This window comes from Rutilus rutilus (assembly GCF_951802725.1).
Source record: "Rutilus rutilus genome assembly, chromosome: 19".
NCBI lineage: Eukaryota > Metazoa > Chordata > Actinopteri > Cypriniformes > Leuciscidae > Rutilus > Rutilus rutilus.
Genome location: NC_140232.1, coordinates 2,738,173 through 2,759,525, shown reverse-complemented (window position 1 = coordinate 2,759,525; position 21,353 = coordinate 2,738,173). Strand labels below are relative to the sequence as shown.

General features: G+C 38.8%; 1 protein-coding gene across 6 annotated transcripts in view; it reads right to left on the bottom strand.

The window, feature by feature from the left end:
* Positions 1-21,353, bottom strand: part of tmcc1a (transmembrane and coiled-coil domain family 1a) — a 52,461-nt gene that overhangs the window by 14,021 nt on the left and 17,087 nt on the right. Inside the window, exon 1 of one of the 6 annotated variants that reach the window (XM_084389069.1) lies at positions 20,758-21,020. The exons of 2 other annotated variants lie outside the window; for them this stretch is intronic. In XM_084389069.1, the coding sequence (XP_084245195.1) occupies positions 20,758-20,919 (162 nt within the window). In that variant the 5' untranslated portion in view covers positions 20,920-21,020. Of the gene's footprint in view, positions 1-4,710; positions 5,156-17,161; positions 17,261-17,316; positions 17,408-20,757; positions 21,021-21,353 lie in introns of those variants that run through there. 3 more of the 6 variants (XM_084389073.1, XM_084389072.1, XM_084389070.1) reach the window with 3 other exon arrangements.

The following is a 21,353-nucleotide window of genomic DNA, read 5'->3' as shown; positions in this document are numbered from 1 at the left end:
ATAGTGCAGAGAAATGAAAAAAACAACAACAGCAAAGTTGCATTGCATAAAGCTTATATTGCCCCACTGTGTGTGTGTGTGTGTGTGTGTGTGTGTGTGTGTGTGCGTGTGTGCGTGTGCGTGTGTGCGTGTGTGTGTGTGTCTGTGTGCGTGTGTGCGTGTGTGCGTGTGTGTGTGTGCGTGTGTGCGTGTGTGTGTGTGTGTGTGTGTGTGTGTGTGTGTGTGTGTGTGTGTGTGTGTTTACAGTCCAGGACGGATCTAGCTCTGGTAATCTGTGATGTAATCTCGGCCCGTCTGGTTCCGGTGATCACGTGACAACGACTGACCAGTTCTACCAGTTCTGGAGTCATAAAGCCCATTACAGGCACACAAACAAATTAAAGCATACAATTAGATTGGTCAAATTCATTAAAGTCATAATAGGCGGTATTATGTAAGGAGTAATCAGACGGTCATTATGAGAAAACCCCGCAGGAAATAATATTTACGATAATGTCTGGCTGACTGAACCTTATTCTGCTGAATACATGGACATTAAGCATTAATCTGAGTATGGATTTGATCACTTTTATCATTCCTATTATGGGACAAAACACTTCTTAAGACTAGTGATAGAATTGTTTTGATTCTGAACAGACAACTAAACTAATGTTCTGACAAAATGTTAATTGCTGCAGTCTATTAATGTTTCATTAATGTGAAATGTTTAATTCGGTTTGAATTAATGATTTAGTGACTCACTCATAAATACATCATTATCGGAAGAATCAATGGTGTGGTCCGAAATCGCATACTTCGCTATATAGTGGGCGAAAAACATGTGACAAAAGAAGTATGAAGTGTGCATATGATGAACACTTTACTATCCCATGAGGCCACGGGAGAGGATTTATGAATCGCAGTGAAGCGCTGCAACTGACGCTGGTTGATCGCATGATAATGACAACATGGTGGATGTAGTACGTCCAGATTACATTCATACTATATAGAACATGCTTTTGTAGACGTCGTTTGTGGTGGTAGGCAGAGTTTTTGAACGAATCTCTTGAGTGAATGATTCAATGACTCACTCATAGGCTGCGTTCCAGTCCACTTTTAGACACGCACTTGCGAACTTCCCTAAGCACTTCCCCTCGGGGGAATCCCTGCCGCCATTTTGAAGTGCGTTCCACTTCGTGAATCGTGAAGTGGACGAGGGAAGTTTATATGGGCAAGTTTATATCTACTTCATAAGTACACTTCAGGCAACTCCATATACCACAATGCAACACGACTGTGATGTCAACGCATATTGCGTTTAATTTACCCCACCACAAACAACTCTATGATATATTAATAATATTTAATATATACTGTATATATTTTTTGAACAACTAAAACACACCTAAATACATATAGAATGCTGCATTAAACAATTTCGTAATAAAAAAATAAAATAAATATAAATCAACCCCATAGTGGATTAGTGGATAGTTAGTTTAATGTTCTGGCCTTCAATCCCATAATCCCACTTCAATCTCGGATCAGAAGCTCTCACTCAGGTGTATGCTAATATGTGTACAGTATTTACATTTGCCTTCGGATCAATACATATATTATGCATATTTAGTAATTAGTGAGAACACTGATGTTCATATACAGTCATGGAAATTACAGGACTGAAAATTAATAAGATTTATTGTCTAAAAATTTGAAATAGAATAAAAGGTCATAATGTATTTTAATTAAAAAATATACTCTTCTAAATACTCAACTACTAACTAATTTATTTTCCTAGAAAATGCTATTTTTAAATGCTGTATGTAAAAAAAAAACACAAATAATCCTTATCCAGTAACCATGGAACAGCATGAAAAATCTATTTTAAAAAGGTTTTCATAAAATAAAGTTTATATAGCAAACATAAGTGGCAATCCACTAATCACAAACATGTCATAGAAAATGGGATTTCCAAAATTAATTAAATTACACAATGGAGATATCAGATTACTTGTGCTTTTCTTTTTTACATTTCTCTCTATCTGTGCTTCTTGTTTCTTTATCTAGTTCATTATGCCAGTCTAAGCCCTTTATATTTACACAAAGGCCAGTTTGAGAAAGGTGGAAATCCTCTTTACTGTTGCTTTAAGGGAGATTGGTGCCACTAACAATGCCTTATTCATCATCAGTGGACAATTACATAACTGGACGTGTTACACTGTGTTCTCTCTCTCTCTCTCTCTCTCTCTCTCTCTCTCTCTCTCTCTCTCTCTCTCTCTCTCTCTCTCTCTCTCTCTCTCTCTCTCTCTCTCACACACACACACACACACACACACACACACACACACACACACACACACACACACACACACACACACACACACACACACGCGCACACACACGCACACACACTCACTCACTCACACACACACACACACACACACACACACACACACACACACACACACACACACACACACACACACACACACACACACACACACAAAGAAAACAAGGATTAGTCATGCAAAAACTTTATAGCACTTAACTTTCAAACTACTGCCCTTTATGCCATTATTGCCATGTGTACACAAGTGTTGCCATTGCTAATATTAATGTTACTGTTGTGAAACTGAATAAATTCCTGGTTATCTTGGGTCAGGAACTACAAGAGGACCTCTCACAAGAAATTGTGTAAAACAGCACTTGTGAAAGTCTCTTATAAGCTTTTAATAAGATCCACATCAGTGTGTCTGAAATTCTTGCAAATTTTGTAATAATTTACTTGCTGGTATGTAATGTATCGTGGAAATACATGCTTGCTGGTGTGTAATTCCAACCGTGTACGACGTGGAAATGTACAGCACATCGAATCACATTTTTTAATCTGTGATTAAGAATGAGATTTGTGAGTCACAACAGAGGGGAAGATTTCAAGTAAATCATAGATTAAATTTTGGTCTATTTTTCCACAAAACTATCGTCTGACTGCAGAAGTCATACAGAGGAACGGTTGAGATAGTCATCTTCAAATGCGGTCATCATTCACTTTCATAGAAAAGAGCAGCTTGAACATTATGAGAACCATTCCCAGCTAACAAAAATGTGTTGTAAGCAATAAGGTACGAGAAAATATGTTTAATCACTAAAAATCACTCCTTCCTTCTGCTGGAAAAAAAAAATAGTCCCTGACCGCAGAAGTTACATTATTTCTCCATTAGATGACGGCGAAGACTGTGTTTATGAGTGAGTCAGTCAGAGGAGAAGACTTTTATTTTGAAAGGACTGAAATTGTTTTGACAAGCAAGACACAACTGACAAATAACTAGCCTGTGTGTTAGGGCGCGGGAAAACCCCTAAAGGGATACTCCACTTTTTTGGAAATAGGCTCATTGTACAGCTCCCCCAGAGTTAAACAGTTGAGTTTTACCGTTTTCGAATCCATTCAGCCGATCTCTGGGTCTGGCGGTACCACTTTTAGCATAGCTTAGCATAGATTATTGAATCGGACAGGACCATTAGCATCTCTCTCAAAAAAATGACCAAAGAGTTTCGATATTTTTCCTATTTAAAACTTGACTCTTCTGTAGTTACATCGTGCACTAAGACCGACGGAAAATTAAAAGTTGTGATTTTCTAGGCTGATATGGCTAGGAACTATACTCTCATTCCTGCGTAATAATCAAGAAACTTTGCTGCCGTACCATGAGTGCAGCAGGCGTAATGATATGACGCAGCGCCTGAAAATAGTCCCCAGCTCAGTAACTTCCAACGTGACCGGGACTAAGTTTGTCTAACCTATTAGACCTATTTTCAGGCGCTGCGTTATATCATTACGCCTGCTGGACTATTGCCGTTTCCGCCAGTAGTGGGCACTCATGCAACGCAAGCAATGACGTACATCCGAGTGAACGAGACTGAGGGAAGTTAGCGAGTGAAGGGCATGACAATTTTGGTCTGGAACGCAGCCTAAAAGTGATCGAGGATGGATAATTTCGATGAACTTTAACCTGTGATATCTTCTTCGGGGCTTAAAAGGAAAATAAAAAACTTTTTCAGGGATCCCTGCTAAAGCAGCTCACAGTGGTGAGGGAACAGCTCCCTGGATTGCGTGTAATCACAACAGTAAAGTTCGTCAGCCGTATGTCAGCCGAGGAGATTAACGTTACAAAGATTAACCGAGTGTTTTATAGCAACTACTTGGTTTTGTTTAACTCTGAAACATGAAATGTGGAGTTATCGGCTTTTGCCAAAAAACGACTGTTGGAGTTATCTGCTTTTGCTAAAACCTTTTAATAGGCCTATATATAAAAAACAGTTTCAGTGAACGTTAATTTTGTAAGTTGGTCTGTATTTTTTGAGTTATTATTACTCAATCAAAACAACCCAACTAAAGTTTGATTGATATTACAAGAATGCACAAGCAAGATTTATGAAAATTAACTCCATTAAGTGGAGTAATCTATTATAAAGAGCAGATAACTTTGAAAGAACGTTCTATCAATGTTACTGGAGGAACTTTAGGAACATTCCCGGTTAACTGGGTTCTTCCACAGAAGACAGAAAGTCATCGGTTTGGAACGGCACAGAAAATGATGACTTTTTGGGTGAAAACATTTCAACATGAAAACCACTAAATCGATCAACCGCAGTTTGCTAGAGTATTGATGCACATTTCAATATTCCGATTTTGCAAAATATAGAAGTTTTGTGAAAACACGCTGGACTCACGGTGTTGGTCGGGGAGGTGGATGGCGAGGAGTCTGGCGTTATCAGGTTGAGAATGACGTCCATTGGAGAAATCATTGAGCCGGTTTGACAAGACTTCACTCGGGTCAAAGCTTCGGTTTGAGCGTCGGGAGTATCTCTGCTATTCCATTACAACATGCAGAGAAGCTTAAACAAGAGCAAAGGATATCTTGTCCATGAGAGAGAGAGAGATAGAGATGTTCTTAAAACTGAGATGGAATATAATAACTCAGGCCTGGACTCTTACAGTACTTTGAAATGTCAATGGAAACACTGCATTTGAAAAAGCGAGTGTTCTGAATTCATGCCGGGAATCTTGCGGAAAGAAAAACCCCAAAAAGCTCAGCGTGAAGGTTTAGTGTGCGGGAGAGAGAGAGAGAGAGAGCCAGAGCCCATGAGAAGGGTTTTGTCTCGGCTGGAATCTTCTGGCCAACAAAACAGTGTTGGACAACTAATGAGCGAATTCATTCACGGGCTTCAAGAGCTTAGCCAATGAGTTATGTTGACCTACCAACCTCAACCAATCACAGACTCCGATCATAACATCCACTGTGTCCAGGCTAATGACTGGATTTGCTTTCAGTTACAAAACAATACATGCTAAACACTGTATTTCCACACAACTGCAGCACACAAAGGTATTGAGCCACTGTGTGTGTGTGTGTGTGTGTGTGTGTGTGTGTGTGTGTAATGGGGTGCGTAAGAGGGCTGGACGAGAAACTGCCAAAACTCTTCTGAATGGAGAGAGAGAGAGAGAGAGAGAGAGAGAGAGAGAGAGAGAATGTACTGAATCTGTGGTTTAAGTGAGAAAAGGCTTATATAACTCTAGGCCTCATTCAGACTCTTCAGTCGGTGTATTCGGGAGAGAAACCGGCTGTGTCCAGTGAATGAAGCACAGCACATGGTTTAAACTAGAGGGGGTTTTTAATGCTAAAGTGTTTTGCTGGATTGTGTCTAAATGCTCGATTACTCCATATTTGAGTTCCACCTTCAGTGTAAGTCTGTAAGATTGTTTTGTAAGTGATAGCACAACTTTCTTTAACAAGTTGCATGATTTAAGGTATCATTAATGCCTGTAGCACAAATGAAGTTTATACTTCCGAAATAATGAACGTTAAAGTTATTATGAAAGGGAAATTTAGCTAGTCTTTTCTTCTCTATTGTGCCGTATATCCGAGTGAAACGCTTCCGGAACAAGAACAAATGTGGGCGGGGCTTGATTGTGTCTGTGTGGAATTGGTTGGATGGTTGTGGTTTGCTATTGGCTGATCTCATGTGAGTGACAGGTTAAGCCCCGCCCTCGTCATCAGAGACGAGAAGAGGAAGTTATTCTGATTCAAGATTATTAAAACAATAATGATGTGCACCGTTAAATCATTTATGATAATCACTCTAATATTCTATATGTGTCAATGACATACAGTGCTATGCATAAGTTTAGGCACCCATGCTAAAGTTGACTAAAAAGAGGAATAAAAAATCATCTTTTGGAAATTGAACTTAATGCCTTAATTTAAAAAATTAGGAAAACTCCAACCTTTAAGGACACCAATTTTCTTTGTGAATGAATAATGTATAGTAAATAAATAAATGTTCTTCCTTAAAATACAGGGTGCATAAGTTTGGACATCCCTATGTTAAATTCCCATAGAGGCAGGCAGATTTTTATTTTTAAGTATTTAAAAAATTTTTTTTTTAGGATACTATGCATCCTGATAAAGTTCCCTTGGCCTTTGGAATTAAAATAGCCCCACATCATCACATATCCTTCACCATACCTTGAGATTGTCATGGTTTTTATTTCAGTTAGCCTAATAGCTAGTTTGATTTGCATTGCTCTCAATGGGAATCAAACTAGCTATTAGGCTAACTGAAATACAACCATGCCAATCTCAAGGTATGGTGAAGGATATGTGATGATGTGGGGCTATTTTAATTCCAAAGGCCAAGGGAACTTTATCAGGATGCATAGTATCCAAAAAAAAAAAAAAAAAGAATACTTAAAAATAAAAATCTGCCTGCCTCTATGGGAATTTAACATAGGGATGTCCAAACTTATGCACCCTGTATTTTAAGGAAGAACATTTATTTATTTACGATACATTATTCATTCACAAAGAAAATTGGTGTCCTTAAAGGTTGGATTTTTCCTAATTTTTTAAATTAAGGCATTAAGTTCAATTTCCAAAAGATGATTTTTTATTCCTCTTTTTAGTCAACTTTAGCATGGGTGCCTAAACTTATGCATAGCACTGTATAAGAGGTCTTTGAACCATTAAAACATCCTGCAAGTTTGACTGCTTAAAATAAAATTTTAAACAAAGCATTAATCTATTCAAGCTCCAGAAACAGCTTGTTTTGATATTACGGGATCTGTGATGTCACACACGCCAATACATTTGCATATGCCCGCCTCCAGAGCAAGACATCGACGAATCGTTTTACATCATCACACGATAGGCCCCGCCCACTAACGGCTGACATTCGCCTACACTGGATGTGTGAACGTTATGTTAAAAGCAAACAGAAGCCATTATAGTGACTGATGCTGTCTACACTGAGACAGTATACAGATGTGTGTTCAGTTTCTCACACACTCGAGTCTGCCGACGACAGGACAAACGGAGGAGTTTAAACAGCTGGTTTGAGTCTCTGCACAGACTTCAGAAGGATCCCAGCGTCGGGAAACAAGTGGAGGGTTTATTTTAATGGCATCCCGGATCGCGTAGTAAGATTGTAAGTTTGTTCGGATCATTTTGTTGTAAACGAGGCACAGTTTGATCATAACTGCGGCTGTTTACTGACGAGCCTTAAAGGAGCCGCCCCGTAAAAACTGATCATTTCAGACAGAGGCTCAGAATGAGAGTTAATCATTTTTCTGCAAATATATATACATATATATATATATATATTGTGTAAAAAACTATTAACATTATAAGTGAACCTCAGGGAACATTAGAATAATAAAAAAAAATCCATGACGTGATCCCTTTAACACCATGAATACCAATGTTTCATTCAACAAACTTAGAGATACATTCCTTCTCTTTAAATATGTTCTGACTGACATTAAGTATACACACACACACACACACACACACACACACACACACACACACACACACACACACACACACACACACACACACACACACACCACATTCCTTAAACATTTCCCGCATTAACAAACAGATTGCTTTATTCATGTAACATGATGTCATGACCTGCGGGTATTTACGTTTCTTCTCACTTGCAGAACCAGTTCATTCTGAACAACTCTAGGACACACACACACACACACACACACACACACACACACACACACACACACACACACACACACACACACACACACACACCCCTACATTTTTACATTTTTTATAAAACACTGTTTTCTGAGGGACATCGTGCATGAGCTGGACAGACTGAAGACTGAAGACAGGCCAAGATCCAGAACGAGTGTGTTCTCTGTGGTGTGTGTCTCTGTGGTGTGTGTCTCTGCACAGGTTATCAGAGTGCATTCTTACGTAACATCCCTCTTTGTTTGAGTCTTCATCCGAGATCGGACCAATTAATGACTCATACAGTCATTATACTCATACACAACAGGAGTCATTAGATGTGTTTTTGTGAGATTCAGCCTACTGTTATCTTCATCTTTAGAGCATTAAACCAAAACAACGTCTGGTGTGTTTCTGGATCCAGAGTTTGTTATGGAATATTCTGCGGTCACATCTCAGGGATTAGACTATTTTAAGCAGAAACATGAAATGTTCTCAGCAGAATACAGAACATCCCGAGCTAAAATAAAACCAGTCATGCAAAGATCAGTAAAATAACACGCAACATTTCCTGATTAGAGCCAATAAAGCAAAACTGATACCAGTAACACACTGCATCTCTGTGGTGAGGAAATAAACAGTTCAGCTGATGAAAGAACTGCAGGTATTTAGACACTTAAAGCACATTTAAAAATGCCTGAGTGCCATTACAATGCATAGGGGAATATCAAAATGTCATGTGCAAACAAGCTCAGAGCTGACACACACACACACACACACACACACACACACACACACACACACACACACACACACACACACACACACACACACACACACACACACACACACACACACACACACAAGGACATTCATTGACACAATGCAATCTCTAGCCACTTACCCTAACCTTACCCATCACAACTAAGTGCCTAACCCGACCCCTGACCCTAAACCGACCCTTAACCTCATTATAACCTGATCCCTAAAACCAAGTCTTGACCCTCAAACAGGCCAACATGTCCTCACTTTACTCTCTTTGTCCTCACTCCAGTGGTCTAAAACTCAAACTGGTCCTCACAAAGATAGTTGTACAAGTACACACACACACACACACACACACACACACACACACACACACACACACACACACACACACAAACTCACAGACACATGCGTGCACACACACTTTTTTGAGCCTTCATATTTCACACGGGTGTCTAAAACAATTTAAACATGCCAATTAAACCACAGGTTATTTTAAATAGGTTAAAATTAGGCACAATTTAATCTAAAATGTATATGAACAAATAAATCAGTCATAGAAATCTATTGCAGATCACATGAATATACACAATATGTATTTGAATAAATGCAACGGTCATGTAGGCTGCCATTCATCAACACATTCTGCTCTGGAGTCATGGTGGCACTGATATTATGTGAACCTAAAAACCAAAACCAGTACCGAACAAGCCCTAACCCTGGACACCACAGGACTATAATGAACTCAATGCTGTGTTTAAACACACTCCTCATGGACAGATGCTGAGAAATAACACCATCACACAGTACGTGGACATTCACAGACTGTCAGCCACACACACCCGCTAGAGGGCGATGCTGTCTTCACCAAAACAATCAACTAGCTCACACTACTAGCCACATAAGAAGATAAAAAATCATGCTTTGGTAAATCTTTATTACGAGATAAAGTTGAAATTATGACATACTAAATCATAACTTAGATTAAATATAGAGATTGTGAGATGAAAAGTTCTTTTCATCCTATAAAATGCCATGACATTTACATTTACATTTTCTCATAATTATGACATAGTTTTTCATGACTTTCACCTTTTTATGTCATAATTAAAATAAACAAAAACATGATTATTTTCTTATGTGGCTAAAATGGGTTTTCATAAAGGCGACATATGAGCTATAGATAGATAGATAGATAGACTTTTATTGCAGACTCATGGTCCATACTTCATAAAAAACAGCAGACGGCACAAAATTAAAACACATCACATTAAATACATATTATAAAAAAATAAAAAAGATTCTATCCTTTCAGAAGACAGTCATACCAGTGTCTCCAAAGTTTAGATGTGTAGCGTATGGCGCTATATTCAGTGTTAGTCAGTATCATGATGACACTATTTCCAGACTCATTAAGTCGACACATAAAATTATACATTGTGTTTCTCAAAACAGCCTTCAATGTGTTAACTCGAACAGACACAAACAAGTCCATGACTGTATCTGTATCCAATATCTCACTGGCACTAGTCCATCTCGGCTTTTTTAACAAAAGTCTTAGTGCATCATTATAAGCCACTTGTAGTTTCTGAAGACTTGCTTTTTTGTAATTCCACCAGAGATTTGCTGTGTACAGTGAAGGACAATATGCTTTGAATAAAGTTCATTTAACCTCATCAGAACAATAACCAAATTTCCGAAGGAGTACATTAGCTTGTGCATATAACATACGACTCTGACGATAAATGTCCTCATCATCAGACAGACGGTCAGTGATCACATGACCAAGATATTTGACTTCATCACAGACCTTAAGGACATTACCAGACAACTTAAAGTCAGGGAATGTCATACGTTTGTCCTCTTTCGTTCGGCAGATCATGATTACACTTTTAGAAGGATTATATTTGACATCATGTTGTTCTCCAAACTCAGAACACAGTTTAAGAAGATGCTGGAAACCAGCTGTACTGGGACTAAACACTACCAAGTCATCAGCATACATTAGATGGTTTACTAATGAACTTCCAACCATACAGCACTGGTTTAACCTCTTAGACAGGTCATTCATAAAAAAATTTAACAAAACAGGGGATAAAATGCTTCCTTGTCTGACCCCATTGCAGACCTGAAAAGGAGCAGACAGAGTTTGCCCACTTGACCTGCATAGTCTGGTTTGTGTACCAGTATGACAAGCATCTAACTATATACCTAGGCACTCCCGCTTGACACAGTTTATGAAATAATTTTCGATGATTCACATGATCAAACGCCTTAGAGGCATCTAAAAAACATCTAAAAACAGATGAATTCTTGCTCTTATAGTCACTTAGTAGTTCCTTTAAGGCATAAATGCACATATCTGTGCCATGTTTGGGCTTAAACCCAAATTGATTGTCTGTTGAAGGAATTATTTTGTCAATCCTTGCCAGAAAGATTTGCTCAATAACTTTAGAGAGTATACTAGCAAGCGCAATGGGTCTGTAATTATCTGAGTCGCCCACTTTTCCTACTCTGTCTTTTACTACAGGGACTAGGAGAACCTTCATCACGGAGTCTGGCATAAAACCATGTACAATAAAGGCAGTGAAACATAAGGCAAGAAGAGGTGCTAACCTTAAACTTGCAAACTTGAGATGTTCAGCAGAGATGAGATCCATCTGGACACAGGTGAATAGTTTACTATAATGCTGTCGCCACAGCTCTACAATCATATTTGTTCCAGAGACTCCGTCTACTGTACAGGGGAGAGAGGGTTTGCTATTATTAATCATTTTTATATCTTTCCAAAAGGCTTTTGTGTCCTTGCCTAAAAGTTTTTTAGCCATGGAATCAGCTCTCATGATTTGTTCATTCTTCCTAATAAATCTAATTGCATATTTGTATTTCGCATTTGTCCTCTTTTTATGGTCAAATATGGGCCCCTGGCTGTTTCTCAATTCCAAGAACGCAGAGAACGGACTTGTGTTCTCGTGGAGACCGGTCTTGCCAAGCTTCCTTGGAAGAACGAACTCGGAACCGGCCGCAATGACTTCTGGGACACCAGGCGAGTACTAGCTCAAGTCTGCATTCGATGCATCCTCGGTATCAAGAACACATCTGGGTTCTTTCATGCGTCCTCTGTACTTGCGTTCTTGAGAATTGGGTCTGAACTTCGACGGTTAATGATGACGTAAAACGAGAACACAAGGACGCAAGATCGCTGAAGAACGCATATTGAGAAACACCCCATGTCTAGGTTTGCCCGCTAGGACCCAAGATGTTGTTGCTTCACGGGCTTCAGTGAGAAACTGAGATACATGTGTGTTCCAACCAGGCCTAATTTTGCCTTTCTTTATGCTTTTATTATAAGGTGAACTTGCTTCAAGTAATATTCTGACTATGTCTGAATACATAGAAGAGATATCTGTTCTGTGCCTGATGTTTGAGCAGTTACTCTCTGTACACAGAATTGCATCTCTTGGTAATTATAATTTGTCTATACATGCGACAAATCAAAATCCCTTAGTGGACATTTGTGGATGTTCTTGTTTTAAAACATCGAACAAATGAATGTACACTACACTATCAGCAGAAATGTCCAACTATCCAAAAAACAAAATTGTTCAAATATAGTGAAACATGTCAAAAAGTGACTTGATAGAAACCCTTACAAAAATTAACCATGGTTTTACTACAAATAAAGCAATGCTTAATTTAGTTAAACCATGGTAACCACAAATTAACCATGGTTTTGCTCCACTAGCCATAGTTTAACCATGGTATTTGTAGCCAAAAAACATGGTTACTACACTTTTACTATAATAAAACCATGGTTAACTTTCATCAGGGAAATTTAAAAGTGGTTCTCACTATTTGAAAGACTCATTAATCACCCAAATCATGTTATGCTTTATATGTGCTGGTGGGGAAGAAATCATCATCATTCTCACTTATATAGTGAAACAAACATGCATGTGTGTGTGTGTGTGTGTGTGTGTGTGTGTGTGTGTGTGTGTGTGTGTGTGTGTGTGTGTGTGTGTGTGTGTGTGTGTGAAAACATCCTCACATCCCCAAATAAGACAATCCTGAGAGAATAAGAGGAGTAAAAAACAGGAAACATGACTCAGCCGGACACATCAATGAACACACACACACACACACACACACACACACACACACACACACACACACACACACACACACACACACACACACACACACACACACACTTCACTATATCAAATGGAATATATATCACAATTATATATACACACACACACACATTTAAGTACTGAGTAATATCAATTAACAACATGTACTTACTATAGGGTTAGGGTTTGGTTTAGGGTTAGTTGCATGTTAGGGTTAGTAGCAACTTACACAAATCTCAAGCCCAGAACAGACTTTAGTTTAGATGCATCATAGAGTCCCCCTGCAGTCAATCATTTTATCCCTTAAAACTACTTATTTGATCACCAAAATTACATATTTAAGAGTTTTTTCAAAAAATCTTCAAACCTTAAAATATCTTGACTGTAACTCGACACCCTTGCCTCATTTAGTATACGCGGTTCTATGAATATGAAAATGAGCCCCGCCTCCACTCACTCACTCAGCTCAGAAAAGAAAACCCAGAACGAGGGAAGAGCCAGGGAGTAAAGGTCCTTGCACACGGAGTCTGAAATTTTCGTAAGCATTTTTTCATATTCGTCATTTGGTTGCTCTGAATTGTCAAAACACCATTCAAAATGCTTGTTACGATTGGACAACAAGCAAAACGATTGCAAAACGGACGAAAGTTTCGGAGGCAGTGTGTAAACTTGATTGACAAAACATGAGGTCGTATTTATTTTTTAACGTGCAAAAATTTCGGACACAAATTTCAGACTCAGTGTGCAAGGACCTTAACTCCAAACAATACTACCAGGCTGAAGGCCCACGGTGGAGCCGATAGAGCGAGGAGCCTTGGTGGAGCCAAAGAGCTGAAGAGACTGAGTGACACCGAAGGTCATGGAGGCCAAGATGGAGATTTGGCAAACCACACGCGATTTGGCAAAGGCTGCGATTAATTTAGTGCAGCGCGACTCTGTGAACAATGGTAAATGCTGCTCCATCTGAAGGCCAGAGGGCGTCTCACACAGAAACTCCAAATATGCCCTGCCGCAGAAGTAGATAACGCATGTCATTCCAGGGCTGAACCCGAAATCGCCTCCTATACCCTCATATAGGGCGTTATTTGAAGGGACAGACATTTGTAGTGGTGTCCGAAACATAGTGGACATTATTGAGTGCACTTATTCAATCCCACATAGCACTGCAATAAGTAAACTCAACGGCTGACCGAATTCGCTCACTCGTTTTCATTCACTCCTTCAAGTGAACAATATTAGTGGACTAACGTAGGGAATAGTGAATGAGGGTTTAGGGGGCTATTTCGTATTCATCCCAAGAAATCCCTATCGGGTATCATACTATCTGTAAGCTGCAAGCTGCAAATAAAAAATAATCATAATTGCGATTTCATAATCGTAATAAGCCAAATCGGATTTTATGTAAATTGCGATTAATCGTGCAGCCCTACTTGGTGCTAATCTATTCCTCAATGTTAATGGGTCTAGATTCTGCTCACTCTCTCAGTTGGTGGAGGGGGATCCACACTGATGTAATGCACGAGAGTGACCGAATATACAAAACCTCTTTTTTTAGATCTGAACTGCTGCTAGATCCATTTACTAAGACAAAAGAAACATGAAACTAACACAGAAAACTTGCCTTTCTTCTGTTTTAAAGTCCCCCTGTAGTCAACAATTTTGTCCCTTAAAACTCATCTTTAATCACCAAAATTACATATTTAAAAGTTTGTTTCTTAAAAAAAAATTCTTCATGCCTTAAAATAGCTTGAATGTAACTCGACAGCCTTGCCTCATTTAGTATGTGCGGTTCTATGAATATGCAAATGAGCCCCGCCTCCACTCACTCACAGGACCTCAGAGATCCACACGTTGATCTGATTGGTTACAAGGTAGTTTGTGACGTCAGAAACACCAGCGATTTCAAAGCGTGTTTTTGAGACTGTCTTTGGTTCACTGCAGTTTTAAGGAGGAAATACTCAGCAATGGTGTCGACTTATGAATTTACACATGGTTTGTCTTAAAGCAGATTAAAAACACCACATAGACACATAAACTACATTAAAAGCTGGATTTTCACCGCAGGGGGACTTTAAGCTCTGTGTTATGGAAGCAAAGCATGAGACTGAGCATTATCTGTCTGTGCTTAAGGGTCAAATATGCAGAGATCATCTGATCTCGGTCTGACCCGGATAAATAATTAGTCATGAATATTCATTAAACATGCAGTGATGACATTAAAGAGAACTATGTGCTATGGATATGACTGATAATGTGTTTTCTTAGCTCATCACAATAATAGCTGGCAGTGGAATCTCACACAGGAAACAGGAAACAGTTTGTGGTTTGTAACTGAGTTCAGACCTCAGTTTCTCACACATTCAATGTTCAATCAATGATGTAGCTGCTTTTTGCAAAGCATGTTGGAAACGACACATGCAGCACACATTCAGGTCAAAGTCAAGTCAAGGCATCAGTTATAATGGTCTTTTGTCCATTCCCCGTTTCCGTTCGTCCAATGTAAGTGGAAGTTCATTTACTGTTAATGCTCCTAAATTATGGAAGTCACATCCCCTTTCATTTCGTGATGTATCAACTTTGTCTACATTCAAGACTCAGCTAAAAATATATCTATTTAATATGTATTTTGGATAAATGTGGATTCTCTAGTTTGGGTCTATTGTATTCCCTGGGTGCTTGTATGTATTCACTAGGGGTGTAACGAGACCCTCATGTCACGATTCGATAAATATCACTATACTGAACTCACAATACGATATTATTGCGATACTCCAAGACATATAGCCTACAGTAATAAAAGGTTAACGCATTTTTTTCTGTTGATTAAAATGCTAAATGTGGTATTACTGGGTGGATATGAATAGGCTTGATACTGGAAACCCAACGCACAGGACAATAGAGACACCAGAATAACAATATTCATGATTGTGATGCTGAATTATTGTAGATGAATATGCTTGCACTCTGACTAGATATATTTAAAATAATGTCGGCCACTTTGTACTGGTAACATCAGACATTTGGCATTATCATGACCCACAAATATTCCCCCATTGCATTATTATACATTATATTAAACATATATAGTAGTTTAATCTAATACTGACACTAAAACTCAATATAGTCGCATTTTTGTATTGCAATATATTGTGACACTCCATACAGATTCACTACTTTTATCCACTTTTTTTTTTTATATGATAAAAAAAATATATAAGGGCTAATATGAGCTCATAAAGGAGGATGAAGTATATAGCAGGTCATGCTTCATTCACAATATGAAACATCTTCATCAAAAAAGAGCCCTGGGACTCTAATGCAAGAAGTTAAAGAATGAGAGGAATGACAGAACAACAGGAAAGCCCTTTTTCACAGACCCTGAAATAAGCAGATATTACCTTTGCTGCAAAGAGGATATCAGAAAATAATCTGCCCAGTAGTGAGGATGTGCTAGAGATGTTTTAGTAACAGTGTCTTTACATGCAGCTACTATAGTAGTAACTATAAATTATGCATAATTGCATGCAACTTAAGAAGCACTGTTTGCAAAGGTAATGATCATTCAATCTCTGAGAAACAGGAACAGAGTTTTGTCTGTGACTATAATCACAGGAGAGAGTCGGTTAAATCACACACTCTGTAACTCAACATATGCATCCACATATGCAATCATTTTACTGTAATGACACAATCCTGCAGATTTAAAGTTGGCATTCTTTTAATAATGTTTATTAGTGTGGTCAAACATACAAATGCATGTAAATGAAGATCTTGAGTTCATTTTGGATCTTTTGCCTTAGTAGTGTTTTCACATGACTGGAATTTGAGAGGATGAACAAAGTTAGGATTTGCAATTGATATGCATATACATTCAAAGTTTTAAAATGTCTAGTAGAGAAACTCTGTTGTGTCTCTGTGGTGAGAGAGTTTGAGCCTGTAAAGGGTCTTTTGTGTCAGAGAACACTGGGATTGTTGACACATGCAGTCAATAAGTTAAAACTTCATCAGGTGCAAACATAACTCTCAAACAAATCTCTTTAATGTCTCGAATGTTTCTCTGGAAAAGAGATTTCACAGGGTGCAAATGGAGACTTTTGACTTCTGTCTCTTGCTTTTTAGAAATGTACATATAAGCCGCCCTCTCATTCTCATAGATCCGTGTATACTCCTCAATCGAACATTTTCAAAGGTATTCTGAACACTCATATGCCTACACACACACACACACACACACACACACACTGAAAGTGTTACCTGTGAGTACTGTCTGCGGAGACTGAATCGCTGAACCATCCTGACTGACAAACACTGAGCGAACACAAGCAGAAACAATCTCACCCACCTCTCTCTCTCTCTCTCTCTCTCTCACACACACACACACACACACACACACACACTGAAAGTGTTACCTGTGAGTACTGTCTGCGGAGACTGAATCGCTGAACCATCCTGACTGACAAACACTGAACGAACACAAGCAGAAACACTCTCACCCACCTCTCTCTCTCTCTCTCTCTCTCTCTCTCTCTCTCTCTCTCTCTCTCTCTCTCACACACACACACACACACACACATAAACACGTGTACTTATACGAGCACATACTGTAACACAGACTCCTATTGTTGCTACAATAGACAAACCTTTTACAGTTTTTCTCGAAAGCTTAAACACATTTCTTGAGACAATGCCTCCTTTTCTGGAAACTCTAAACACAAATCCAAAACTTCTCACCAAAGTCAATAAACTTCCTATTTTCTGGTCAAAATGAAGCTCTCCACTCAAAATCATTCAATCTTGCTGAAAAAACAAACGTTGCCCTCAGACATGACACACAAGCCCTCAAAAATACACACACACTACAACATAGTCTTAGGGTATGTTTACACGACAAAGATATGCTTAAAACGGAGACGTTTTTCCTTTGAGTTTTCAGCGTACAGACGGATCCGCGGAAAAACTGCTGTATTCTGCTGCCAGGCCAGTAGATGGCGATGAAACACTATAGACTGAACACGTAATACGCATGTGCATGACGTCATCGTCTTCAGAGATTCACATTGTTGTTGTTTACATGAAGACCGTTTTCAAAAACTTGCACTTTCAGGCACCCAAAACGTTGTTGTCGTGTAAACGAACGGCCAAAACACATAAAAAGTTTTTACGTTTTTAGTTGAAAATGGTGTCATGTAAACAGCACCTTAGGCTACGTCTACATTAATCCGGATACATTTGATCTCAGTCCACGCTAGCGCTTTCAGGCGCTAACCCCCTCCCCCCCCCTCGCTAAATTCACCTTCACCTTCATGTGTAAAACCTCACAAAAGCTCACTGAGATGATACAGACGGAAAAATAAATAATAAAGTTATCGCACAATTCTTCTGACAGGATCATTTTATTTAGCTAAATATCTTAGCATTCATTGATCGTCCAGGTCGCTCTCGCTCACCATTATATGTTTTGTCTAAAACGCTAAAACTGCTCTCATGTTTCGCTGCAGGACAGCAAATGCGAGTGAATTTTCTGTCATCTTTGCAGGACTGTGATATGAAGAGTGTGCAAAGTAACATTTTAGCAACAGTGTGAAAGTGAATCGCACATAACAGGCACAACACGAACACCGGTTTAGACATGAATATCTATTGGTACAATATGCGTCACATGACTAAACTTACACCATCGTTTTTAAATACCTCCTTTTTGACAGTCCACACTACAATGCGAAAACAGTGTCAGTGTGGCTGGAAGGCCAAAACAGAGAGAAAAAGATGCGTTTTCAAACGAAGACGCAGGGCCGGCCCGAGGCATAAGCGAACTAAGCGGCTGCTTGGGGCCCCGTCGCCACCAGGGGGCCCCCAAGCTATTATTATTATATTTTTTTTTTTTTACATATTAATTAAATTAAACAAGTGACATAAATGAATGAATGGATTAATAATTCAAGACAAGAAAATTCTGATTTCATGATCAATATACCTGCCTACAACTGCTGCGGTGTCTGCCAGTGTTTGAGTGATGCGCATAACCTCGCGTGCATAGACAATTCGTGCGCAAAGTCACGGTAATGTTAAGCCATGTCGCAAAAATTTGATTTGATCAATGATTTATCCTTTAAATTTAATGATATTCAGGACAGAACAAGAATAAAAAAATAACTAAAAACAAGCCAAAACGAAATAATTTAAAGCGAAAGTGCTGGGCTCACGTATCTCTCTCATTAGAATCAAAATGTTTTAACATTCGCGATGGATTTGGATGGTAAACTATTCTTTATTATAGGCTTCTTTGTACTTCACCCACGTTCCAATATCGAGGGGAAAAAAATCATTCTCTTCACATGCGCAAAAATGTGCTTGGAAATATCACAGTGGAGCGGTGCTTAGGCTACGCAGCGCTGAATACGAATTGTTGGCTTATTTAAACAGAGCAGTGCAATTTTTATATGTTAGGTTGACTATTTTATTACTATATTTTATTACGGCTATAACGAACAGGCTGCGATGTCAAGATTGCAATGCTTGAATTAGACGTATTAGTGTGGAGTCAAGGCCATAGGTTGCTTTCACACCTTTCGCAACCTGGTGCATTTTCTCCCTTGGTTCGGTTCGTTTAGGCGAACCGAATGTGAACACTGCAATCGCGCTCGGATCCGCACCAAAACAATCGCTCAAAGATCGCCTGAACGAGGTGGTCTCGGCCCGATTGCAAACGAACTCTGGGACGGTTCGCTTGAGATGTGAAAGCAATTCGACCCAATGGACCAACAAACCAAATGGTATTATAATTAATAACGTGAAATGTGCTATATAAAACGCAGTGGTGATTCTGTGAGAACACATTAGTTATCACAGTTGAGCAGCTCTTCATCTAAAAAAATATTGTGTAATTGTGCTTCTCCGCGCGAGAATGCAGTCCTGATGAAGCCTTGATTCCTGCTCTATCTGCATTATAACATTCATATAATAAGGGTGTAACGAGACCCTCATGTCACGATTCGATACATATCACGATACTGAACTCACGATACGATATTATTGCGATATACTCCAAGACATATGGTAAAAGTTGAACAAAAAAAGTAGTTGATTAATATGCTAAATTTGGTATTACATTGTGGGTGTAAATTAATAGACTTGGACTTGGTGCTGGAAACCCAATGCACAGGACAATAGAGACACCAGAATAAACATATTCATGATTCTGAAGATGAAAATACAGATTTATTTTAGATTAATATGTTTGTGCTCTGTCACTGACTAGATATATTTAAAATAATGTTGACCACTTTTTACGGGTAACATAAGATATTTGGCATTATCATGACCTACAAATATTCCTCCACTGCATTATTATACATTATATTCAACATATATAGTAGTTTAATGTAGTACTGACACTAAAACTCTGAAAATATGATTTTTTTTTCATATACAGTAATTTTCATTTTGGGTGAACTATACACAATACTGTACATATTGTTGCATTTTTGTATTGCGATATATTGTGACACGATATATTGTTACTCCCCTGTCGTATAGTGTTTGCGTGTGTCTCGACAGTCACAAATAAAGACACATATAATAGATATAGATAATGGAGCGAACTTGTCAATCATCTTGATGGATGACGCAGAGGAAACTCTGATCAAAAAGAGGACAGTTGTACTCGCATGTGACTTGCATAAACTGTCACGGTTTATGAATTCACTGTCTTCTTCTTGTCTCGTGTAATTGTTGTTATGTGTGTGTGGGTGTGTGTGTGGGTGTGTGTGAGTGGGCGTTCCGCTCAGTCCAGGTCTATCAGCGATCCAGCTGATCTCAATCCCATCACCAGCTGCAGCCTATTCCCTCACCTTTAAATACTCATGGCACTCTTCTCTCTTTGTCAGATCGTTGTTTGACGTCCTCTGTGTGTGTTTGGTCCTGTTCCCGTCAGCATCAAAGTTTCGTGCTCTTGTTCCTGTTCCGGTTTTGTGTTCACCTGGTCTACGTTCGTTGTCTAGATACTTCACCATTCACCTACTTCATCATCTCGTCACTTCGTCACCTGGATTGCTGACCATCTTGTCCCTGCGTCACCAGTCTTCCCGAGATCTTCAATCTGTCCATCATACTTGCATTTTTGCTTCCGTCTCATCGATCATGACAGAAACACATTTTGCTTTAAAAGGTTCCCTTGTGAAAGCCAACCGAACCAAGAAGAAAATCCAACATTGTAACAAATTACAGTTTTTCTGAATTGCTAAACACTAAATCCCATTCTCTGAAGCAAATTCTCAATAGCCTAAACCAATTTGTCGAATAAATCACTCTTTCTGCAAAACATTAAACAAGTTCACATAGTTACGGCATTGAGAACATAAAAAAAAGAAAAGAAAAGAAAAGTGTTTTAGCAATTCAGAGAAACTGTAAGTCCCTGTTTCAGGACAAAACAAACTATCTATATGTG